Source organism: Doryrhamphus excisus, linkage group LG9 (assembly GCF_037039965.1).
Source record: "Doryrhamphus excisus strain RoL-2023G ecotype Guam linkage group LG9, RoL_Dexc_Guam_v1.1, whole genome shotgun sequence".
NCBI classification, from domain to species: Eukaryota; Metazoa; Chordata; class Actinopteri; order Syngnathiformes; family Syngnathidae; genus Doryrhamphus; species Doryrhamphus excisus.
The window spans coordinates 17,764,837-17,782,818 of record NC_136365.1 but is presented as its reverse complement, the minus strand read 5'-3'; the positions used below and the strand labels follow the sequence as shown (position 1 = coordinate 17,782,818).

The window sequence follows — 17,982 nt, the reverse complement described above, 5'->3', positions numbered from 1 at the left end:
TATATTTAAAAGCAGCCAATGAGATGTTTCCTCTTTTCTTCCTTTTCTGCTTTTGGTTCTAATTTACATTTTTATAATAAGATAATTGACAAAGTTTCAACAATTTACATTTAAAGTGAAATTTTATTGGGTGAAAACATAGCTGTAAAGTTAGTTGTTTTTCCGAGTTTGCGTAAGCATCAGTGAATGCAACACGTAAGATGACGTATCTTTGCCGGAGTGACACGTCAGAGTGTCATGGCGACCGCAATGAGGCGCTCGAAGCAAAAATGTTGCATTTTACAGGCGAAATGGTTAAACAATTGTATATTTTCAACGTAAAAGGGGGAAAAAAACTGAGCAGTTGGTAGTGATTAAAAAGTGTCGATAAATTGGGGCGAAACACGCTGAAATCCATTATTTTAAAGGACCATACAAAATGACAAGCCAACCTTCTGACTTGTTATAGTTTATATATTTACCGTACATTAGGTAAAATTGTATTGACTCAGAACTGATGTTTTTTTTTTATTTAAGCAATAAAAAGTGGTAGATGTGTTTTCAACCACAGATAGTGAGAAATTGCGTGCCTTGCTCAAGTCCACATTACTTGTGTGTGTTTACGCGTAGCAACATCTCCCTCAGGGAAATCCTACATGCCGTAAATGCTTCCGTGCCATCAGACCAGTTTTCCCTACGTTGGATGTTAAAATGTGTTTCACTCATTCACTCCCCCCGGCATGAAAAGAAAAGCAGAAAATGTTAACATTTTATTTACAAAGTTGTTTTCTTGTCATACAGAAAGTAAAAATGTAGCTACAACCTTGGATTTGTGCAACAGGTGGCCACACTGAGAAAAAAAAACCCAAAAAACGTATGGCTCACTGGTTGCACAGCTGCTATAGCAATAATTTTATTGGGGTGGATTGGGGGCAGTGGGTAAAAGGAAACAGACAAAAAAATAATACAAAAAAAAGAAACATCAAACCCAACAACAAAATAATAATTTTCGCGAACAAAACCAGGAAAAAAGCACAGACCCAATACTAGACCAATCCCAAAGTCCTCACACAAGATACACAAAGCGGGATTTGACAGTGAAAATGTGGAATGCTGAGTGGTGGGCTGCCTGAGAACCTTGGGGCTGTTGGGTGACGACGATGACGATGATGATGATGATGATGATCATGATGGTGGTTGTGGTGGGGTAACTCTCAGTTCAAAAGATTGTAAAAAACAAAAATAATAATAAATGGTTTTAGGGGGAGGGCGGTGGTTGACCCACACGACCCCACCCATCCAGTACAGTCTTGCCCCAAAAAAACAGAGCTCAGAGCTGGGGAAGAGGAAGGGGAAGGTGGGGGTTCCGGATTGTAGGAGGGGCCGTGGAGGTTCAGGTTTTTAGGGGGGGGGGTTGGTCGGCTCTCGTTTTGTTTTTAATAGTCTTCCTCGTCGTCGTCGAATTCATCGTCGTCATCCGGGTCTCGCTTTCTCTTCTCGCCTTTGTGGGTATCAGCCTCTGCAAAAACCATGACACTCATTTTGCTGTTGCTCTTGTGTGTACACATTTATTACTGTTGTCTAATTGGTGCTACAGCAGCTTGAGGAAAATAAAGAAAAAAAAAATAGAAAGCAACTTGAACTTATGTCGCAGACTAAATCGCCGACTTTGATAATCGCACTACGCTGACCCAAATACACACTCACCAAAAACATAAAGGCAAATCTAAATAGTCCATCCACTTCATAGCTATGTTATATCAACATGCTGATTAGACATGGTTGGCCACACTAAAAGGCCGTAGGAGGTGCTATTTAGAAAGCATGTTGCTTGCACAGGTGTGCCTTGGGTTGACCACACTAAAAAGCAACACAGTTAAAGTGCTTATTTGAGCAGCCTTTTAGTGTGGCCAGCCTAACACACACTGCTTGCACAGATGTGCCTTGGGTTGGTCACGCTAAAAGGCAATACACATTTGACCGGCCTTTTGGTGTGGCCAGCCTAACGCACACTGCTTGCACAGGTGCGCCTTGGGTTAGCCACACTAAAAGGCAATACAGTTAAAGTGCATATTTGAGCGGCCTTTTAGTGTGGCCAGTCTAACGCACACTGCTTGCACAGGTGCGCCTTGGGTTAGCCACACTAAAAGGCAATACAGTTAAAGTGCATATTTGAGCGGCCTTTTAGTGTGGCCAGTCTAACGCACACTGCTTGCACAGGTGTGCCTTGGGTTGGCCACACTAAAAGGCAATACAGTTAAAGTGCATATTTGAGCGGCCTTTTAGTGTGGCCAGTCTAACGCACACTGCTTGCACAGGTGCGCCTTGGGTTAGCCACACTAAAAGGCAATACAGTTAAAGTGCATATTTGAGCGGCCTTTTAGTGTGGCCAGGTAACGCACACTGCTTGCACAGGTGTGCCTTGGGTTGGCCACACTAAGAGGCAATACAGTTAAAGTGCATATTTGAGCGGCCTTTTAGTGTGGCCAGTCTAACACACACTGCTTGCACAGGTGCGCCTTGGGTTAGCCACACTAAAAGGCAATACAGTTAAAGTGCATATTTGAGCGGCCTTTTAGTGTGGCCAGTCTAACGCACACTGCTTGCACAGGTGCGCCGTGGGTTAGCCACACTAAAAGGCAATACAGTTAAAATGCATATTTGAGCGGCCTTTTAGTGTGGCCAGTCAAACGCACACTGCACAGGTGTGCCTTGGGTTGGCTACACTAAAAGGCAATACAGTTAAATTGCATATTTGAGCAGCCTTTTAGTGTGGCCAGCCTAACGCACATTGCTTGCACAGGTGCGCCTTGGGTTGGCCACACTAAAAGGCAATACAGCTAAAGTACAAATTTGAGCGGCCTTTTAGTGTGGCCAGCCTAATGCACACCTGTGCAATCATGTTGCCTAATCAGCATCTAGCCCACACCTGGGTGGATCATGAATGCTCACTGACACAAATATTAGAGAGAGACGAGCCTTTTACATGTTTGAGTTTAGCTCATGAAAAATTATTATATATTTTTGTTGAGTGTAGGACTCCTTTTTGGAAATGTATTTTTACAACAAAATGAAAGAAAAACGTTTTAATGTATGGAAGGGGCTTATGTCTCATTAATTTTTTTACAGTCAAGTCGTTGATGTTTAAAAGTTTGTGTACACTTATTTGTACACCTGTATGAATGCTAACGAAGCTAATGTTATCAATGCTACTCCTACATTGGGCTTGTTGCAGTTCCATTAAAGTCCTGCAGGTGTCAGTAGCGTGTTTCAATGTGTTGACTAATGAGGAAGACTATTGCATTTTCCGCAGCATGCACCCCTCAGATAATACCTTCATCGTCTTCCTCCTCATCTTCATCATCGTCATCAACTTCCCCGTCCGGTCCGTAGTCTTCCTCCTTGTGGAGAGGAAAAAAGGTAAGCTTCAGCTTCAGCTGCACAGTATTTCCCATCATTCCAAGCTTCACCTCATCCTCTCCGCTGACCTCCTCGTCATCCTCTTCTCCCTCTACCTCCTCCTCATCTTCCTCGTCATCTTCTTCCTCATCGAAGTCCTCCTCCTCGCCGTCCTCGTCTTCCTCATCCTCGCCCTCTGTGAGTGGAATGGACACATTTTGTCATAAGAGACTGCAGCAGGTAAACGACAATTAACCCCCCCAACACACACCTTCATCGTCGTCATCGTCCACGCCGTCTCCGTCCACCTCTCCGTCAGAGTCGGAGGCCTCCTTGTCCTCGTTGTCGTAGCCGTCCAGGTAGGTGAGCTGGGGCAGGAGTTTGAAGACGCTGTCCTTGTACTCGTTCAGGTTGGTCACTTCGCAGTTGAACAGGTCCAAACTTTTCAGGTGTTTCAGCTTTTTCTGTGGACCCGACGACAGCAGATACGACTTGGTCCTCGTGTCGGGATGGAAACATGACGGTACCGGCCCCGCGCAGAAACACTACATCAGGACAGGGAACGCCCCTCGGTTTCCCACATGGAGGGAATCATGCTGTGTGCTTCATGTTAACCGCGGCATTCATGCAACCTACGATGCTGTCATCATGCCACCATGCTTGACCGCAGGCAAGACCGTTATCTTGCCATTTACTGTCACAGCACGTCTGAACCACAGCTCCGGTACCTGCAGCACTCATGCAGCCCCACACAGACTATGACCCTAAAACCAGGTGTCTTAATATGAAAGTTTAATGTTAGTGCGGCCCGCCCAAGTTTGATATGGATGCTGTATGGTATCATGTACCCAGAAAAAATTATTACGTTTGATTAATGTTCATGTTAAAGGTTAAATAACTGTTAATAGTTATCCTCCCTATCCATGTGGAAGTGGTAAGTTTTTGGCCATTTAAGTTTAAAGGAAATAACTTGAAGGCTACCGTTTAGGTCGCTAGCTCTCTAGTTTGCGAGTTAGCATGTGTCTCAAGACCCTGCAGTTGCGCAATATGTTGTAAATAAAAAGAATATAAATGTGACTATAGTTGTGTTTTGTCATGTCTACAGGGCTCTAATAATGCTTTAATATTAATCTGGAAAAAATTATTTGTCTACCCACCAACTATATGTGGCTTCTTAAGTTTTTATTATTTGCCGTTTTATTATTATTATTATATTTATTTCTTTATTACTGATTGATTGATTTTCTTTATTCTTGATTTGTTTATTTATTTTTCATCTTATTTTGTGTAGAAAAATAAAAAGTAAGATATTTGAGAACAGTGGAACGTTTTATCAGAGCTTTTCTTGTAGAAAATTGGAACCAAAGCAAAGTTTTTTTACATTTTTTTGTTTTTAATAAATGCGTTTTGTTTTTTTTTAAACCTGATACAGCCTAGTCTCACCCAGACCCGAGCTCCAGTGGCCCCCCAAGTAAATTGAGTTTGAGACCACTGGTGTAGAGACTCTCTTCACTCGTCAAAAAATGCATGTTTCAGCAAAATGTACATATTTTGGCCTCAGCTAAACACTTGTACTATGTCTTATTTTCAATTATTATACAGTATCTACGGTTTTGGGTGACTATAGGGGTGTTATTTCATGTCTACAGGGCTCTAATGTCATAGGTTTTCTACGCTCTGACTACAAAAACATTCCATTTAGAAATAAGAAATCCTACTTTTTAAATTAACTTATGGTCGGGTCTGGAACCAATTAAGCGTGATAAACGAGGGAGGTACTGTGGGCAAGTGTCTGGCTGCTTGGTACATGTGAGCAATACGCTAACTGTTGGATGCTAACATAAAGAGTGCACAGCCAAAAGGGGAAGTTAGTGGTGAACTTCTCTTTACGGTGACAAGGCTGGTGGAAGGAAGATACGTACCAATGGTTCCAAAGTGCTGATTTCTTTCAATTTGTTGCCGCTCAGGTTTAGATGTGTGAGGTTGGGGAGTTTCAATGCTAAGACCTCCAGGCCGCCGCTGATTCTGTTGTCACTCAACTCCAACTGAGAGAGAGAGACGAAATTGACATTTGGACTTTTCACGTTTGTCCCCAGTCAGCTTGCTGCCCCCCCCCACTTACCTTTTTGAGTTTTTCTAATCTTGGTATGTTGGAGACTGATGTTAGGCCGACATTTATCAAACTGAGGAACGTCAGGTTGACAAACTCATCTGTGAGGCCTTCGGTTTTTCCTTCGTCCGATCGACAGTTGTCTAGGACGAGTTCATGTAGCTGGAAGACAGTAAAATAAGTATTAGAAGATGACAAAACTCGCTCTTAGAGAAGTATTTATGTCATCAGATGTTAACACAGGTGATGGATCGCAGCACAAAAATAACCATGAGATGAAAAGCAAAAAAATAAATAAAAATTACACAATCAATGAATATGAATTTGCTCATTTTGCCGGCCTCAATATATATTGCCATGTGTATGTGCATCTGTTTCCTCGGCTCAAAACAAACAGGAAGAGAGTTCACTCTGTGCATGGCATTCAGCAACTTGGCACGTTTACTCCATAGAACCATGGCGTACAGTCTCTTTGCCTAGGTGGATGGAGGCGGGGCTGCTAGCATACACAAAGAGTGCAGAAGAGTGACGTAGTAGAAATTATATTAGTAGATTAGAATATATTGTCATATATATTTTTTCACTGTACTTTTCTTATGTTCTTTTTTATGTAAATGTTAAAATCTCATCTCGTACCAATCTTGTGTATTGTCATGTCTAGTGAAACCGACTATCACTTACTGTCATTAATTACTAACATACAAAAAGAGGAGTTAATTGCAAGGGGTGGAGTAACACTTGTAGTGATGGGAATTTATGTTCTTTCAGCTCCCAAACAGCCCCTCTTGATTTTGGTTGTTGTTTCAATTTGTTACCAAAATATGTGAAAAATTAATTTCTACTGTAAAAATCAAATTGATGTTTAACATGGAAGACACTGCCACAAAAAACAAGTTATAAAAAAAAACTATGGAAAACTTATTTCTAAATTCCCTTCTTAACATAATAGTGTAAAAGATAAAGAAAAAAGTAAGGATTATCACTTCTGTTTCACTTCATTCATGTATTTTGTTTAAGGTTTGATGAATGAAAGTAATGGCTTTCCGTGTACAGTATTAAAATATCAGTTATATGTATATATATTACTGAACCGAAACTTGCATCACAGTCTAGAAAGTGAGCTTGTACGTAACCCTGTAGTCGTCCTTGAGTAGTAGTTTTAAGATTTTGGGCTAAATGAGTGCAAGAAAATTAAGTGTAAGGGTTTGCACCGCACTTGGCAAGTGGAAAATGATAGAAGTTCTTGAATTATACAGTTATGCAATTATACAGAATTATGCTCCACTGTGTTGGTTATGGCCATGTTCTTTTCCCTGCAGATGGAGCACATGATGTCAAACAGTACCATAGAACATATAGAAACAACATTAGGTATATTATGTACTAAAAGCAACTAAGTATAATGAAGAACACAAACAGTATTGATTTTCTAAACTATGTTGTGATAGCCAAGCTGTATAAAAATGGGATTATTAGTCACCAAAATCCACTGTCATACTATATTTTCAAATTTAAGTTGTTAAAACTAACCGAGTTAAAAAATAACATTAAAGCTAGCAGACATAATTTTGTTTAGGCACATTTGTTTTGTCTATCATCTGCCATGGTTTATAGAGTTTCAAAAACTTAACACTTAGCTATTCACTATAGGACTATAAAAACAAAAAAGTAGGAGTTGAAACATCAGCAAGAGCATAGATTCTCCCTGGTAAAACGCCCAAAAGGGAGGCTTTATGTACTTTGTAAAACCTTCATTGCTAAGAAATATTACCACTATGATAACACGAGTTTAAAAAAAATATTTAACTATCTTCGACTAATCCCTGTCTTCGACTAGTTCTTGGAAAAAGAAGGTTGTCTTTATGTCAGGGTTGTTTATATTTGGGCGTTTTTAAGTACTTCAAAGAGAAGTATTGTTAAGAGTTGCAGTAGTTAAAAACGCAACAACAAAAAAAGTTGTAGTCAAAATGTCAGAAAGAGCATTGTTTCTCCCTGGAAAAACACCAAAAATGGAGGCTGTGTAGTCTTATTTAAATACCTCCGTGTCACTCTTCTTAGTCTCAAGATGATAAATTGTTCGTCAACAGGGCGAGCCCGGTGGAGTCTTCCCCTTTAGCATGCGATGATTTTAGTCAGCTAAGCTACAAGCTACAAGCTAAGCAGCCATTGCCCCCCTTTTTAAACGTGCAGTAGACGTTAAAGCCTGTGTGGCCGCCATTAGCCCACGCTACAGCGACGGAAAGGATGGCGAATACACCCTTTTTTGTGCAGAGTTTTTTTTTCTTTTTCGGTTTAACCGTCGTTCGGGAGTAATCCTTGTTGTCGACACATATTGCCAATTTGTTTTGACGTTTTGTAGTAAAAGTGGCGAAGGGGCAACACTGAGAGCGGAAATTTAGTGAGGGGAAAAAAAAACAAAGATGGAGACCGTTCCTTTCTTCCAGACCTTCAAAAGACGACAGAATGACAACATGGCGACTCCTGAGAAACAGTATGCCGTTCCGAGCATTTCAATTAGCGACACATGTTTACAAATTGCCATTGTCTATTTTGACGCATTACAATGAGCTGTTTTACATACATTTATCCATGTTTTAAGCTTTGCATGAGTAAGATGAAAACAGCGGGCGTCGAGTTTTTGTCTGCCCACGCATGACGCGCTGTGTCGGATCTCTCGTCGCCCCAAAAGCAGACGCACACTAATAAAACAGGCTAACAAAAGCCCGGACTTTAAATAGCGAGGTGCGTCGAATGTGATACAATGGCATCCAATAGAACTGGAAGATTATTGTATTTGTATGGTTTTGTCGTCTTCTGCCTGAACCATTATGGCGGAGGCGCTAATATGGCGGGAAGAAGATAAGTTGGGAGGCTGCTGCGTTCAAGACCATAATCGGGTGTTGTGAACACACTTCTATAAGAATTACACATTTATAAACGAGTATAAATGGCGTTTAATTGCGACAAATGTATGCATTACACGCAGGGTGACATATTCCATGTGCTTGCTCTCCATGTACACTCCCATCTAAACTTGCCTCGCAAACAAATCAATTACGGAAATACATCGCTTTTATAATAAGTACAAGTACATGTGCATGAATGTAACATTATCAATTTGCTGCATCGCCGGTTGTTTTTTACGTGTTCAATGACGTGTGGTCATAACCTAAATAGTTTCAATTACGCGACTCCTGAATGGAAATGGCTATTTAAACGTTTCTAAGGTTGCACTCTTAATGTGATCTCACCGGGAAATGTTGGGTGTTTTAAGTGTTTTAAAGGGTGCCCTCGTTGAGCGGTTAACATCATGCTAGCAGCAAACATGGCTACCCACTGTATGTGCCCAACGCGAATGCACTAGCGTGGGGAGCACATTTAGCTCCGATATCAACGCAAAAAGCCAAGTTTACGAATAGTTTTTGGCAGGTCGAAGTGAACCGTCGCCGAAAGGGGGGGAATGCTGCTACGAAAGGGTTTAAAAGCACCGCAATAATGCCAACGAGCTGGGGAATTGCCGTCTCCGATAAAGTAGCGATTGAACGCAGCTTTTCTCGTCTCCCTTGTGTGTACCGCCGATACACCCAAACCCCGTTCCCTCACGCCTAAAGACGACAAATTGTATCCTTTTTTAACAAGAAAAACAACATGTGGTCTCCATTACAGGTCAAAGCAGTGGAAAAGTAGCAAGCTAAGCTAAAGCCAACGCTAGCCCGAAAACTAAAAAAAAGGCACGACTCACTTCAGACGGTGCCCTGTTTCTTAGCTCCAAGTGGATCCTGTTTTTCATCAACATCGTTCCCGCTGGAAGTCAAACTTTTCCTCTCTGTCACGGGTGTTTTTGTTTGTGTGTGTGCCGGGATCTTCGGTCCAAACGTAGAGATGCCCTAACGGAGGGAGAATATAGGGGACTGTATAATGAAGTGAGCCACCGCTAAGTTAGTCGGAGAGGAGAAACCATGGAGGGAAACGGGACTGAAACAAAATATATGCTCAACAGCGCCCCCTCTGTCCAGAAACGCCCATCGCCGCCTAAAGGGGCAACGGCAGCCTCAAAACAGCACTGCTGTGGTGCAATTCATTTCTGCTAGGGAAGTCCTACATAGCATTTTCTCCACTATTTATTTACGCAATACCGGGAAATACCTTAAGGTAATATTATCTTTGCAATGTGTCCCATTTAATATATACGTGGACCAATTACGTTAAATCTTATTTTTTTATGAATTAACTACATCTTGTATGGATCTAGCTGCCTTCCAGCTGTGTGCCCATCGAGAACTAAGGGGTGTTTTGCTCAAAGAGAGCAGTATGTGTTATCAAGAAAGATATCAATCTAATGCAGCGACTTGCCAATGTTGATATTTACACTGTCATATTTAACACACAAAGTCTGTGTGTGTGTGTGTGTGCTTGTACGTACCAATTAAACTTCTCATGCATTTTTTTTTCTGTTGCAGTGTGCAATTTGATCCATAACTACATTTTGCACAAATCCCACTGCCTTCCAGCATTGTGTACAGAGAGAAAGTTTATTATTTTGCAGTAATGCATTTTACCAGAAATTCTTGAAGCTAGTGACTAAATAATATTGTTATGCAATGTACCATACATAACACAAAATGTGATTGTGCCTGCTGTTGTGCACCAATATTAAATTTGTAATGCTTTTTCTGCTGGTATAGTGTACACTTCGGCCATTGAACTAGATATAGCATAAACCTTGCCATTCAGGCAGTGTGTGTGCACGTTCCTCAAGTAGAAGGGAATATTTTTTTTAGGTTTGCACTATCATGCATTACCAGTGAAGACAATATTTAACAGAGTGATTTTTCTGTTGTAATACATTTTTCTGTTATAATGTGCATTTTGATGATAATTGAATCTTGCATAAATGTTGCCTCCAAACATACTAGAAGGGGGTGTTTTTAGGGTTGCAGTATTATGTACTGCAACAATAGTTCCAATACAGTCACTTGCTAATATCTTTACACAATGTCATATTTAACAGTGATTGTGCAACAAACTTGTAATGCATCTGTTTCTGTCAGTGTGATGTTTGATCAATAAATGACATACTGCATCATTTTTGCCTTCAAACTGTGTGCACACTTTGCAACAGTACTAGAAGGGGGGTGTTTGCAGTAAAGAGAGCATAGTATATACATGAAGACCCCAGCCCCCACCTTTACTTCCTGAGACACCAGTTCCCCTCAAACTTGAAACATACCAAACCTACCAAAGCAGCAGTATATATATTTCTATCAGAATTTGAGAGATTACATTTATATACTTAATATGATAACTACCTTATGTGTACAATGCAAATTCAAGTCAAGGCAACTAACCCTTCAACTTGAGTAAGACTGAAAATGCTTCGAAAGGGTTTTGGTACTTTGGACAGCGAACCAGGAGATGGCACTGTTTTGTCATTCTTAAATATGCATGGTGCCACTTCAGAAACCTAAAATGATATACTTCCTGACTTGTACTGTGCTTAAAACCATTAAAAATGTCAGCTTCACAAAAATTGCAATGTAATTTTAATTATGTACTGCTCATAAACAACAAGTACAACAATTAACGCTTCACTCCGAGTCAATCACACTTGTGTGAAATCAAACCACACCCACTATTAAGCCTCATTTTGACTTGTTTTAAGAATATTACATCAAAGTTTCCATAAAATAAATGAATGATTTTTTGTATTGTGATTATTAGACACAAATTTTCATGCATTGTTACTTTTTCTGTCGAGACACATGGACAACACCTAATTCTTGAGGCCCTTCTGTTATTTCCTTATAAAAATATAAATATTTAGACGAGGAATAAACATAAATATATAACATCAAATATATTTTGCTTGTTAACCCTTTAAAGGTCAGTTTGACATGCTGTATAGAATTGCTATAAATTAGCAGGATTTCAACATTATTAACACATACTGTATACACTGTTATATGATCAGATGAACAGATCACACTTTATATTTTGCATGTATTATCTCAATTAACCGATTCCAGACCCGGCCTTGATAAGTCAATTTCCTCAAAATAGGATTCAATATTAATAAACTGAATATTTTCATAGGAGAGCATTGAAAATGTGTTTATGCCTTTCTGCATATGGGGTTTAAAATGATTAGAGCCCTGTAGAAATGGAATAACACCCTGATAGTTACACTTTGTTTACATGACATTGCACATGTTACTGTGCACTGGATTAGCAAACTTGCGAGCTAGCTAGTTAGCCTCTCCGATTTACTTGTTCTAAACTTAGTCCAAAAGAGATTGGAAGAATGACAAATGAAGCCAAAAACTTACCACTTCCACACGGAATGAGAGGAGAACATTTTTCTTTGTTCGATCTCAGTGGGCAACACAATTTAATTGGCATTTCATAGGAAACCGCAGAAATCAGGCCTCAGGTTGGATGGTCAGCCCTTGGGGGCCACATTTTTGGTGAGGGGTTTGCTACACGGTTTCCCACCTTTCTTCATCTACAGCACCAAAGAAGTAGCAGCGTGCGTAATTGAATTCATCCAAAGGTAAGATCCTTTCAGTAAAAGCTGGTTTTGTCTTTTATCATCAATTAAATGTCGTTTGACACAATGTCTGAAGAAACACTTAATTGGAATAAACACGGGGTGAAGCAACAAGACTGGAAGGCACGGATACTGTATCTGGGCAAGGAAACCGTTGTGAAAAAAAAATATCATCCCTGTCCCTGTCAATGCACATGTAGCCAGATTTCAAGTAGAACGTCATCTTCAGACACCTGCAAACACTGTTGGCACTGACTGTTAGCACAGACAACAATGGTGTGTTGACAGCAATGTTATCATGTTTTTATAATGCACCATTTCCAGCAAGATGGATTAAGATGGGTTTTATTAGCAATTTAATGGTGAAAAATCTGTAGCCTAGCACTATGCTTGATTAAAACAGCAAACATATTTTGTCGCAGTTTGTAAATTGTGAAAAGACTGACAATATTTACGGCAGTTTTGTGTTAGATATTGTCGCAATACACAGTCACAATACACACTGGTACGTATACTCTGTGGTGTATCCTTGGATCATTGGGTTGTTTCGGGTCTTAGCGTTATTCAGTGTTGATAGCGACACACAATTTCAGCAGCGAGGCACAGAAAACAGTTCGTAGTGTGCCTTGACTGGGAAAAAGTAGCACCATCTGATGGACAAATATTATGGTAATGGTAATGGTTTTATTACATTTGAACATGCATCAGATTACAATTGAATGCATCACATAATCAGTTTACAGTTCCACATGTCCAAAAGGAGTAGGAAGAAGCAAAGCTTATTAAATCTTAGCCCTCCATCTGGTGCTTTTACAATCAGTAACTGTTACATTTGTTCACTTCCTGCTTTCTTAATATAGTTAAAGTTTTTTTGTTTATTTATTTATTGTTTTTCCTTTTTCACGTACTGAAGTAAATCCTACATTTGTTCACTTCCTGCTTTCCTAATATAGTTTAAGTTTTTTTGTTTATTTATTTATTGTTTTTCCTTTTTCATGTACTGAAGTAAATCCTACATTTGTTCACTTCCTGCTTTCCTAATATAGTTTAAGTTTTTTTGTTTATTTATTTATTGTTTTTCCTTTTTCACGTACTGAAGTAAATCCTACATTTGTTCATTTCCTGCTTTCCTAATATAGTTTAAGTTTTTTTGTTTATTTATTTATTGTTTTTCCTTTTTCACGTACTGAAGTAAATCCTACATTTGTTCACTTCCTGCTTTCCTAATATAGTTTAAGTTTTTTTGTTTTTTTTAATTGTGTTTTTTTGTTTTATTTATTTGTATTTTTATTTTTTTTGTTTTATTTTTGTCACGTACCAAAGTAAATCCTACATTTGTTCACTTCCTGCTTTCCTAATATAGTTTAAGTTTTTTTTAATTGTGTTTTTTGTTTTATTTTTGTTTTATTTATTTTTATTTTTATTTTTTTAGTTTTATTTTTGTCACGTGCCGAAGTATGAGGTGATATGACCATACAGTGACATAATGGGTACCATAGTAAGTGTCAATATAGTGATATATATAGCACATCATGACTGGTTCAAGACTCTTCATCCTTGTATTTAGTAAACATCAACTGCTTGTATTTCTTGAATTCGCTCATCGTTTGAGGGTTTTACGCGATGTTTACAGAAATAATTGTACAAGACAAATGTGGTCTCTATTTTACCTTACGATTTACCTTGTTCTATACAGCAATCATTCAACTCGTGCCTGAATATGAACAATATCTTACATGAAAGTGTTGCCAGCCAAATTGAAAGCAGCTTTAGCCGCCATTGGCAGTTTAGTGTATTAATGCTGCTGGGCTGCCTCCTATTCTGATACGTACACGCGCGTGCAATGTTTCAGTGTGCTGTGGGAAGATCTGAGGACACACCCCTAACAAGCTGTTCTCCCTATGTAAGAGATAAGTGTAATGTTTAAAAAAAACGCCTCATTGCTTTTGTAACACAGTAGCTGTATGAGCAACACCCTCAGCTGGCCGTTTGACGTTGGCTAATATTGGACTCATTCTCCAAACGCTGGTTAAAGGTCACATTTTCACGTTGAACCGCTCACTTATTGTGTTAGTATGTTATTTCCTGTTACAGTGGGGCCACATGTAACATTGTGCTTGTACTTAGCTCTGTGTCAAAGCGGTGCCAACTCCTCCGGCTTTGCAACCATGATAAGACCAACCCTGTAGGAGCTCTCGCAGCGGGGCGGTAATGGTTAACCAGATAATTTCAAATTTGGGTGTGAGCAGCCCTTCTCCCGCCTTTCGACGAGCGCCCGTTCATTCATAGCAGGACTTCACAGCATGGAGGGCACCTCGCAGCAAGACACTGACTGGAAAGGCCAGAATGAAGAAGAGCAAGGTATGACTTCGAGCTTTTCATTGTGGAATCAATAACTTCAATGTGGTCGACCATCATGGTTGTAGGACAAACCAGGTTGTGGTATGTCACAACCTGGTTTTTCAATGGCCGTAAGGCGTCTTCACTTATTTTGGATTAAACGGTAAAAGGTCCACTCACTGTTGATGCACTACCTGAATGACCAAGAACCTACACCCTAGCTTCTCAAAGTGGGGTACTCAATTGTAATAGGGGGTACCTGAATAAAAATGAAAAATAATTCACACCTTACAGTCACAATTACGAGTGTGCCTGAATGCCTCACCATGAAAGGTGAACAGAGCAGAAAGGAGACATTGCTCTGTGTGCATTATATGAACAAATAACCACCTTTAGTGATTATTTTATGCATGAAGAGTGTTTAATTTACATTGGTGTTCCAAATTTTCAATTATTATAAAATTAACAATGTTCAACTGTTTGGTGTCTCATCTGTTTACAAAGGTGGGATCCGACGCCGCCTGAGGGACAGGGAACTTCTCAAGAGGAGAAAAGCCGAAGCAGAGGAGAAGGAAACTTCACAGTGGGTTTTGGGGTAAATTGGTCAAAGTAGTAGCAGTCCAGTAACCGATATTTAGATCTGATGAGGTCTGGACCTTTCATGGCACACGTCAAATTTGCCAGGGGATATTCATTAAAAATGTTAGAATTATCTACAGTGTTTGTTAAATTAGCCCAAAAATGGCAAAGCTATACAAAATGACACATTTGTTCCTCGTGACAAAAAGAAAATCCCACTAAAAATGCATATACTCATTTGTATTTTAATAAGTGTCCACCAGATGGCACTATACTTTCCATTTCAAAGCATGCAGCAACATTTCATATTTTGCATTTTCTGCAAGTTTAGTACTTTTTCAATGACAAAACAGTGTACCTACATAGGAAAACAAACTAGCCAAATATTTATCTGACATGTACATTTCAGGCTGAAAAAAGTAGTTGAGTCTGGAAGCAGTTTTTTTTTTGCATCTGACATTTTCAGTCTCTAGTACCACAATGTTTTTTGTTGAATCTGACATTGCAGAAAAAAATAACAAATAGTAATAATAATAATAATAATAATAATAATAAGTATTTTATGAAAAGTATTTGTCTTTTTTTAAAAAATATATCTACTGTAGATAAAAACCTGAAGCTATGTAACATACTGGACTGGGTTCTCAACTGGTGGGTCGCAGAGCTCTTTTCACTTGGTTGAGGGTCTATGCCTGCGCAAAATAAAAAAAAAAGGGATGACTCGATGTCAGTAAAGGCACCATGCATTCTTGTCTGTGATATCCGGTGTGAATGGAATGTTTATGAGTGACTTTGTCGAACTTTAACAGGAGGGGAAAAGACATAGAAGAATGGGGACTTAAAGTGCTATTAAGGTACTTAAAGTACTATTTGATATATATGGCATATTTCAGGTTGAAATTGTTTTCATTTAAATTGAAAAAGAACTGAACTATATCATATTTTATGATATGTTTTAAGTTGGTTGTGGTTTCCAAACAAGCCTTTAGCATTATCACCACTTTGGATGCTTATCACTGCATGGCGTCTGTTGAATGTGGGGCAAGAGCTGCTACCAAAGGTTACATTGGTCTAGTCGACTCTATTGATGCCACACATCCAGGTCAAGGACTTTGTACTATTAGCTTTACACAGGCATCACAAAAAAGCTTTTAAAAAAAAAAAAAAAAATCAGTATTGTTGAAGCTTACCCATATTTGGTGGCTCTTTTCAGGCTGGAGAGCCCGAGGAAAAGGCAGAGAGCTGAAGGCACCAAAAGGAGGGGGAGGGCCAGGAAGATCGCTGATACTCCGCTGAGCTCTTTCACACAGGAAGATCCTGCTGTGGTGGTGCTCCCGGAACCAGAGGAGGCGATACCAGCTCCGGCATCGGACCTTCTGGAAGCAGAATCTTTCCTTTCTGAGACGCCGTGGGTGCCGAGCACCACTACTCCGGGTCTCGGTCTATCGCTTGTGTCAACTCCAGATGTTCTCACTGCAGTTCCTAGCCAAGATCAATTCACCGCTCCAGCTCCAGATCTCACTCCCAAACCAGTTTCAGATCCAGCTCCAGATATAGCCCCTGAGCCAGTGTTAGATTTTGCTCCCGAACCAACTCCGGATCTCGCTCCTGAACCAACTTCAGCTCCAGATCCAGCCCCTGAACCAGCGTCAGATTTTAAACCAACTGAACCTACTCCGGATCTAGCTCCTGAACCAACTTCAGGTCCAGATCCAGTCCCTGAACCAGCGTCAGATTCAGCTCTGGATGGTCTTCTAGTCTTCGCTCAATCCCAAGCTCCTGTTTCGGAACCAGCCAGCGTCTCCTCCGTTATCCCTGCACAGGTGGAGACCCTCATGTCCTCACAGTCACAACCCAAAGAGACCCTTGACCAGGTGATCATTGAAGACTTGGGACCAGATGATGAAGAGGAGCAGGTTCAAGTTCAATCCCGGAATCAGGATAAAAGAGCCGATCAAGGTGATTCAGTTTGAACTGAAATGTATTTCTAAAAATATGCATCTGTTTAAATATGAACAACTTTTTTCTTTCTAGATACCAGCGAGGAGCTATCCATTAATGAGCCCCCAAAAACCGAAACATGCACAGTTCCGTCCTTGTCCTCACTGACATCTACTCAAGGATACTTCCAGGGAAACTGACTCTTTGATTCTCTAAAAGCTCCGTTCACATATGTGGTTTGGTAATTTGGAATAAAAGACACTTGGTGTTCACTTTAGTGTGGTTTGCTTCACGTTCACACTGGTACTTAAAGTAACGACTTCATTGGAGAGCTTTTTTGACAGATTCCTCAAATATTGACATCCAGAATGTCGTCGGCTGGGTTGGAAATGTTTGGTATTTTTATAACTTTTTTTTTTAAACCATCTTAAGATTTGACCAAATGCACCTCCAGAGAGCAATTCAATTTTATTTGAATAAAAATCCATTTGTATTAGTATTTTTTTTATTGCACTCATTCCATGCAACAATAGCATTGTTCAACTATGGATTAACATTATTTGCTTGGTTTGGTTTATTGAGAAGTCATTTTTCCAATCAAAATCATATCATTGAACAGTGATATTGTAAATATTGTAGCATTTTTTTTTACATCTAATAAACAATATTGCTTATGCTGTTAAACTTCTCAACCTCTTCATTATCACCACATAACTAGTATCATGAATATGCACAATTAGATTCACACACATTCATTTTCATTTGTGGTCACTTGCATCTGAAAATGGTGGTTAATCTTGGGGTGGGTGAATTTAGTATCTATTTAATACCGAGTACAACACTAGTAATACCAATACCGACATTACTACTTTTACTGTACGTTGTAATTCAAATTATTCAATCTGCCCTCTGCTGGTGGAAAAACATTGCAGTGGCCTACAAATGTATTCATCAATTATTTTTGTTATACTTTGCGGTTTTGTTTGCTTTACATATTTAAGGAATACGCTATATTGAAATTAAATTATAGCAAAAAATCAGTGCCAAAAAAATAGTGCCAAACGAGACAAAACACAAGCAGTTGTAT

The 17,982-nt window shown here is 39.5% G+C and overlaps 2 protein-coding genes across 4 annotated transcripts; one reads left to right on the top strand and one right to left on the bottom strand.

Annotated features, from left to right (window-relative positions):
• Positions 1-867: 867 nt before the first annotated feature.
• anp32b (acidic (leucine-rich) nuclear phosphoprotein 32 family, member B) lies at positions 868-9,471 on the bottom strand. Of its 2 annotated transcripts, none has more exons than XM_058065359.2 (7): positions 9,231-9,471; positions 5,501-5,650; positions 5,301-5,423; positions 3,650-3,842; positions 3,468-3,574; positions 3,314-3,380; positions 868-1,498 (listed from the first exon to the last, which is right to left on the bottom strand). In XM_058065359.2, the coding sequence occupies exons 1-7, from the start codon at positions 9,282-9,284 to the stop codon at positions 1,416-1,418; spliced, it is 777 nt and encodes a 258-aa protein (XP_057921342.2). In that variant the 5' UTR covers positions 9,285-9,471; the 3' UTR covers positions 868-1,415. The 2 variants fall into 2 exon arrangements, with proteins under 2 accessions (XP_057921342.2, XP_057921341.2); XM_058065358.2 differs by having other exon boundaries at positions 3,450-3,574; positions 9,231-9,470.
• A 4,668-nt stretch (positions 9,472-14,139) lies between these two features.
• Positions 14,140-17,167, top strand: hemgn (hemogen). 2 transcript variants are annotated; one of them, XM_058078985.2, is made up of 4 exons: positions 14,140-14,396; positions 14,880-14,970; positions 16,168-16,913; positions 16,989-17,167. In XM_058078985.2, the coding sequence occupies exons 1-4, from the start codon at positions 14,339-14,341 to the stop codon at positions 17,093-17,095; spliced, it is 1,002 nt and encodes a 333-aa protein (XP_057934968.2). In that variant the 5' UTR covers positions 14,140-14,338; the 3' UTR covers positions 17,096-17,167. The 2 variants fall into 2 exon arrangements, with proteins under 2 accessions (XP_057934968.2, XP_057934969.2); XM_058078986.2 differs by having other exon boundaries at positions 14,152-14,396; positions 14,880-14,958.
• Positions 17,168-17,982: the final 815 nt, after the last annotated feature.

What these genes read in the sequence shown, in the direction of transcription:
- anp32b (XM_058065358.2), bottom strand. Translation starts at nt 9,284, where the DNA reads ATGTTGATGAAAAACAGGATCCACTTGGAGCTAAGAAACAGGGCACCG. An exon ending in AGGTCAGCGGAGAGGATGAG is followed by an intron (nt 3,381 to 3,449) that starts GTGAAGCTTGGA and finishes CCTCTCCACAAG; the next exon opens with GAGGAAGACTACGGACCGGA. An exon ending in TGAGGAGGAAGACGATGAAG is followed by an intron (nt 1,499 to 3,313) that starts GTATTATCTGAG and finishes TGGTTTTTGCAG; the next exon opens with AGGCTGATACCCACAAAGGC.
- hemgn (XM_058078985.2), top strand. Translation starts at nt 14,339, where the DNA reads ATGGAGGGCACCTCGCAGCAAGACACTGACTGGAAAGGCCAGAATGAA. An exon ending in ACTTCACAGTGGGTTTTGGG is followed by an intron (nt 14,971 to 16,167) that starts GTAAATTGGTCA and finishes GGCTCTTTTCAG; the next exon opens with GCTGGAGAGCCCGAGGAAAA. An exon ending in GGATAAAAGAGCCGATCAAG is followed by an intron (nt 16,914 to 16,988) that starts GTGATTCAGTTT and finishes TTTTCTTTCTAG; the next exon opens with ATACCAGCGAGGAGCTATCC.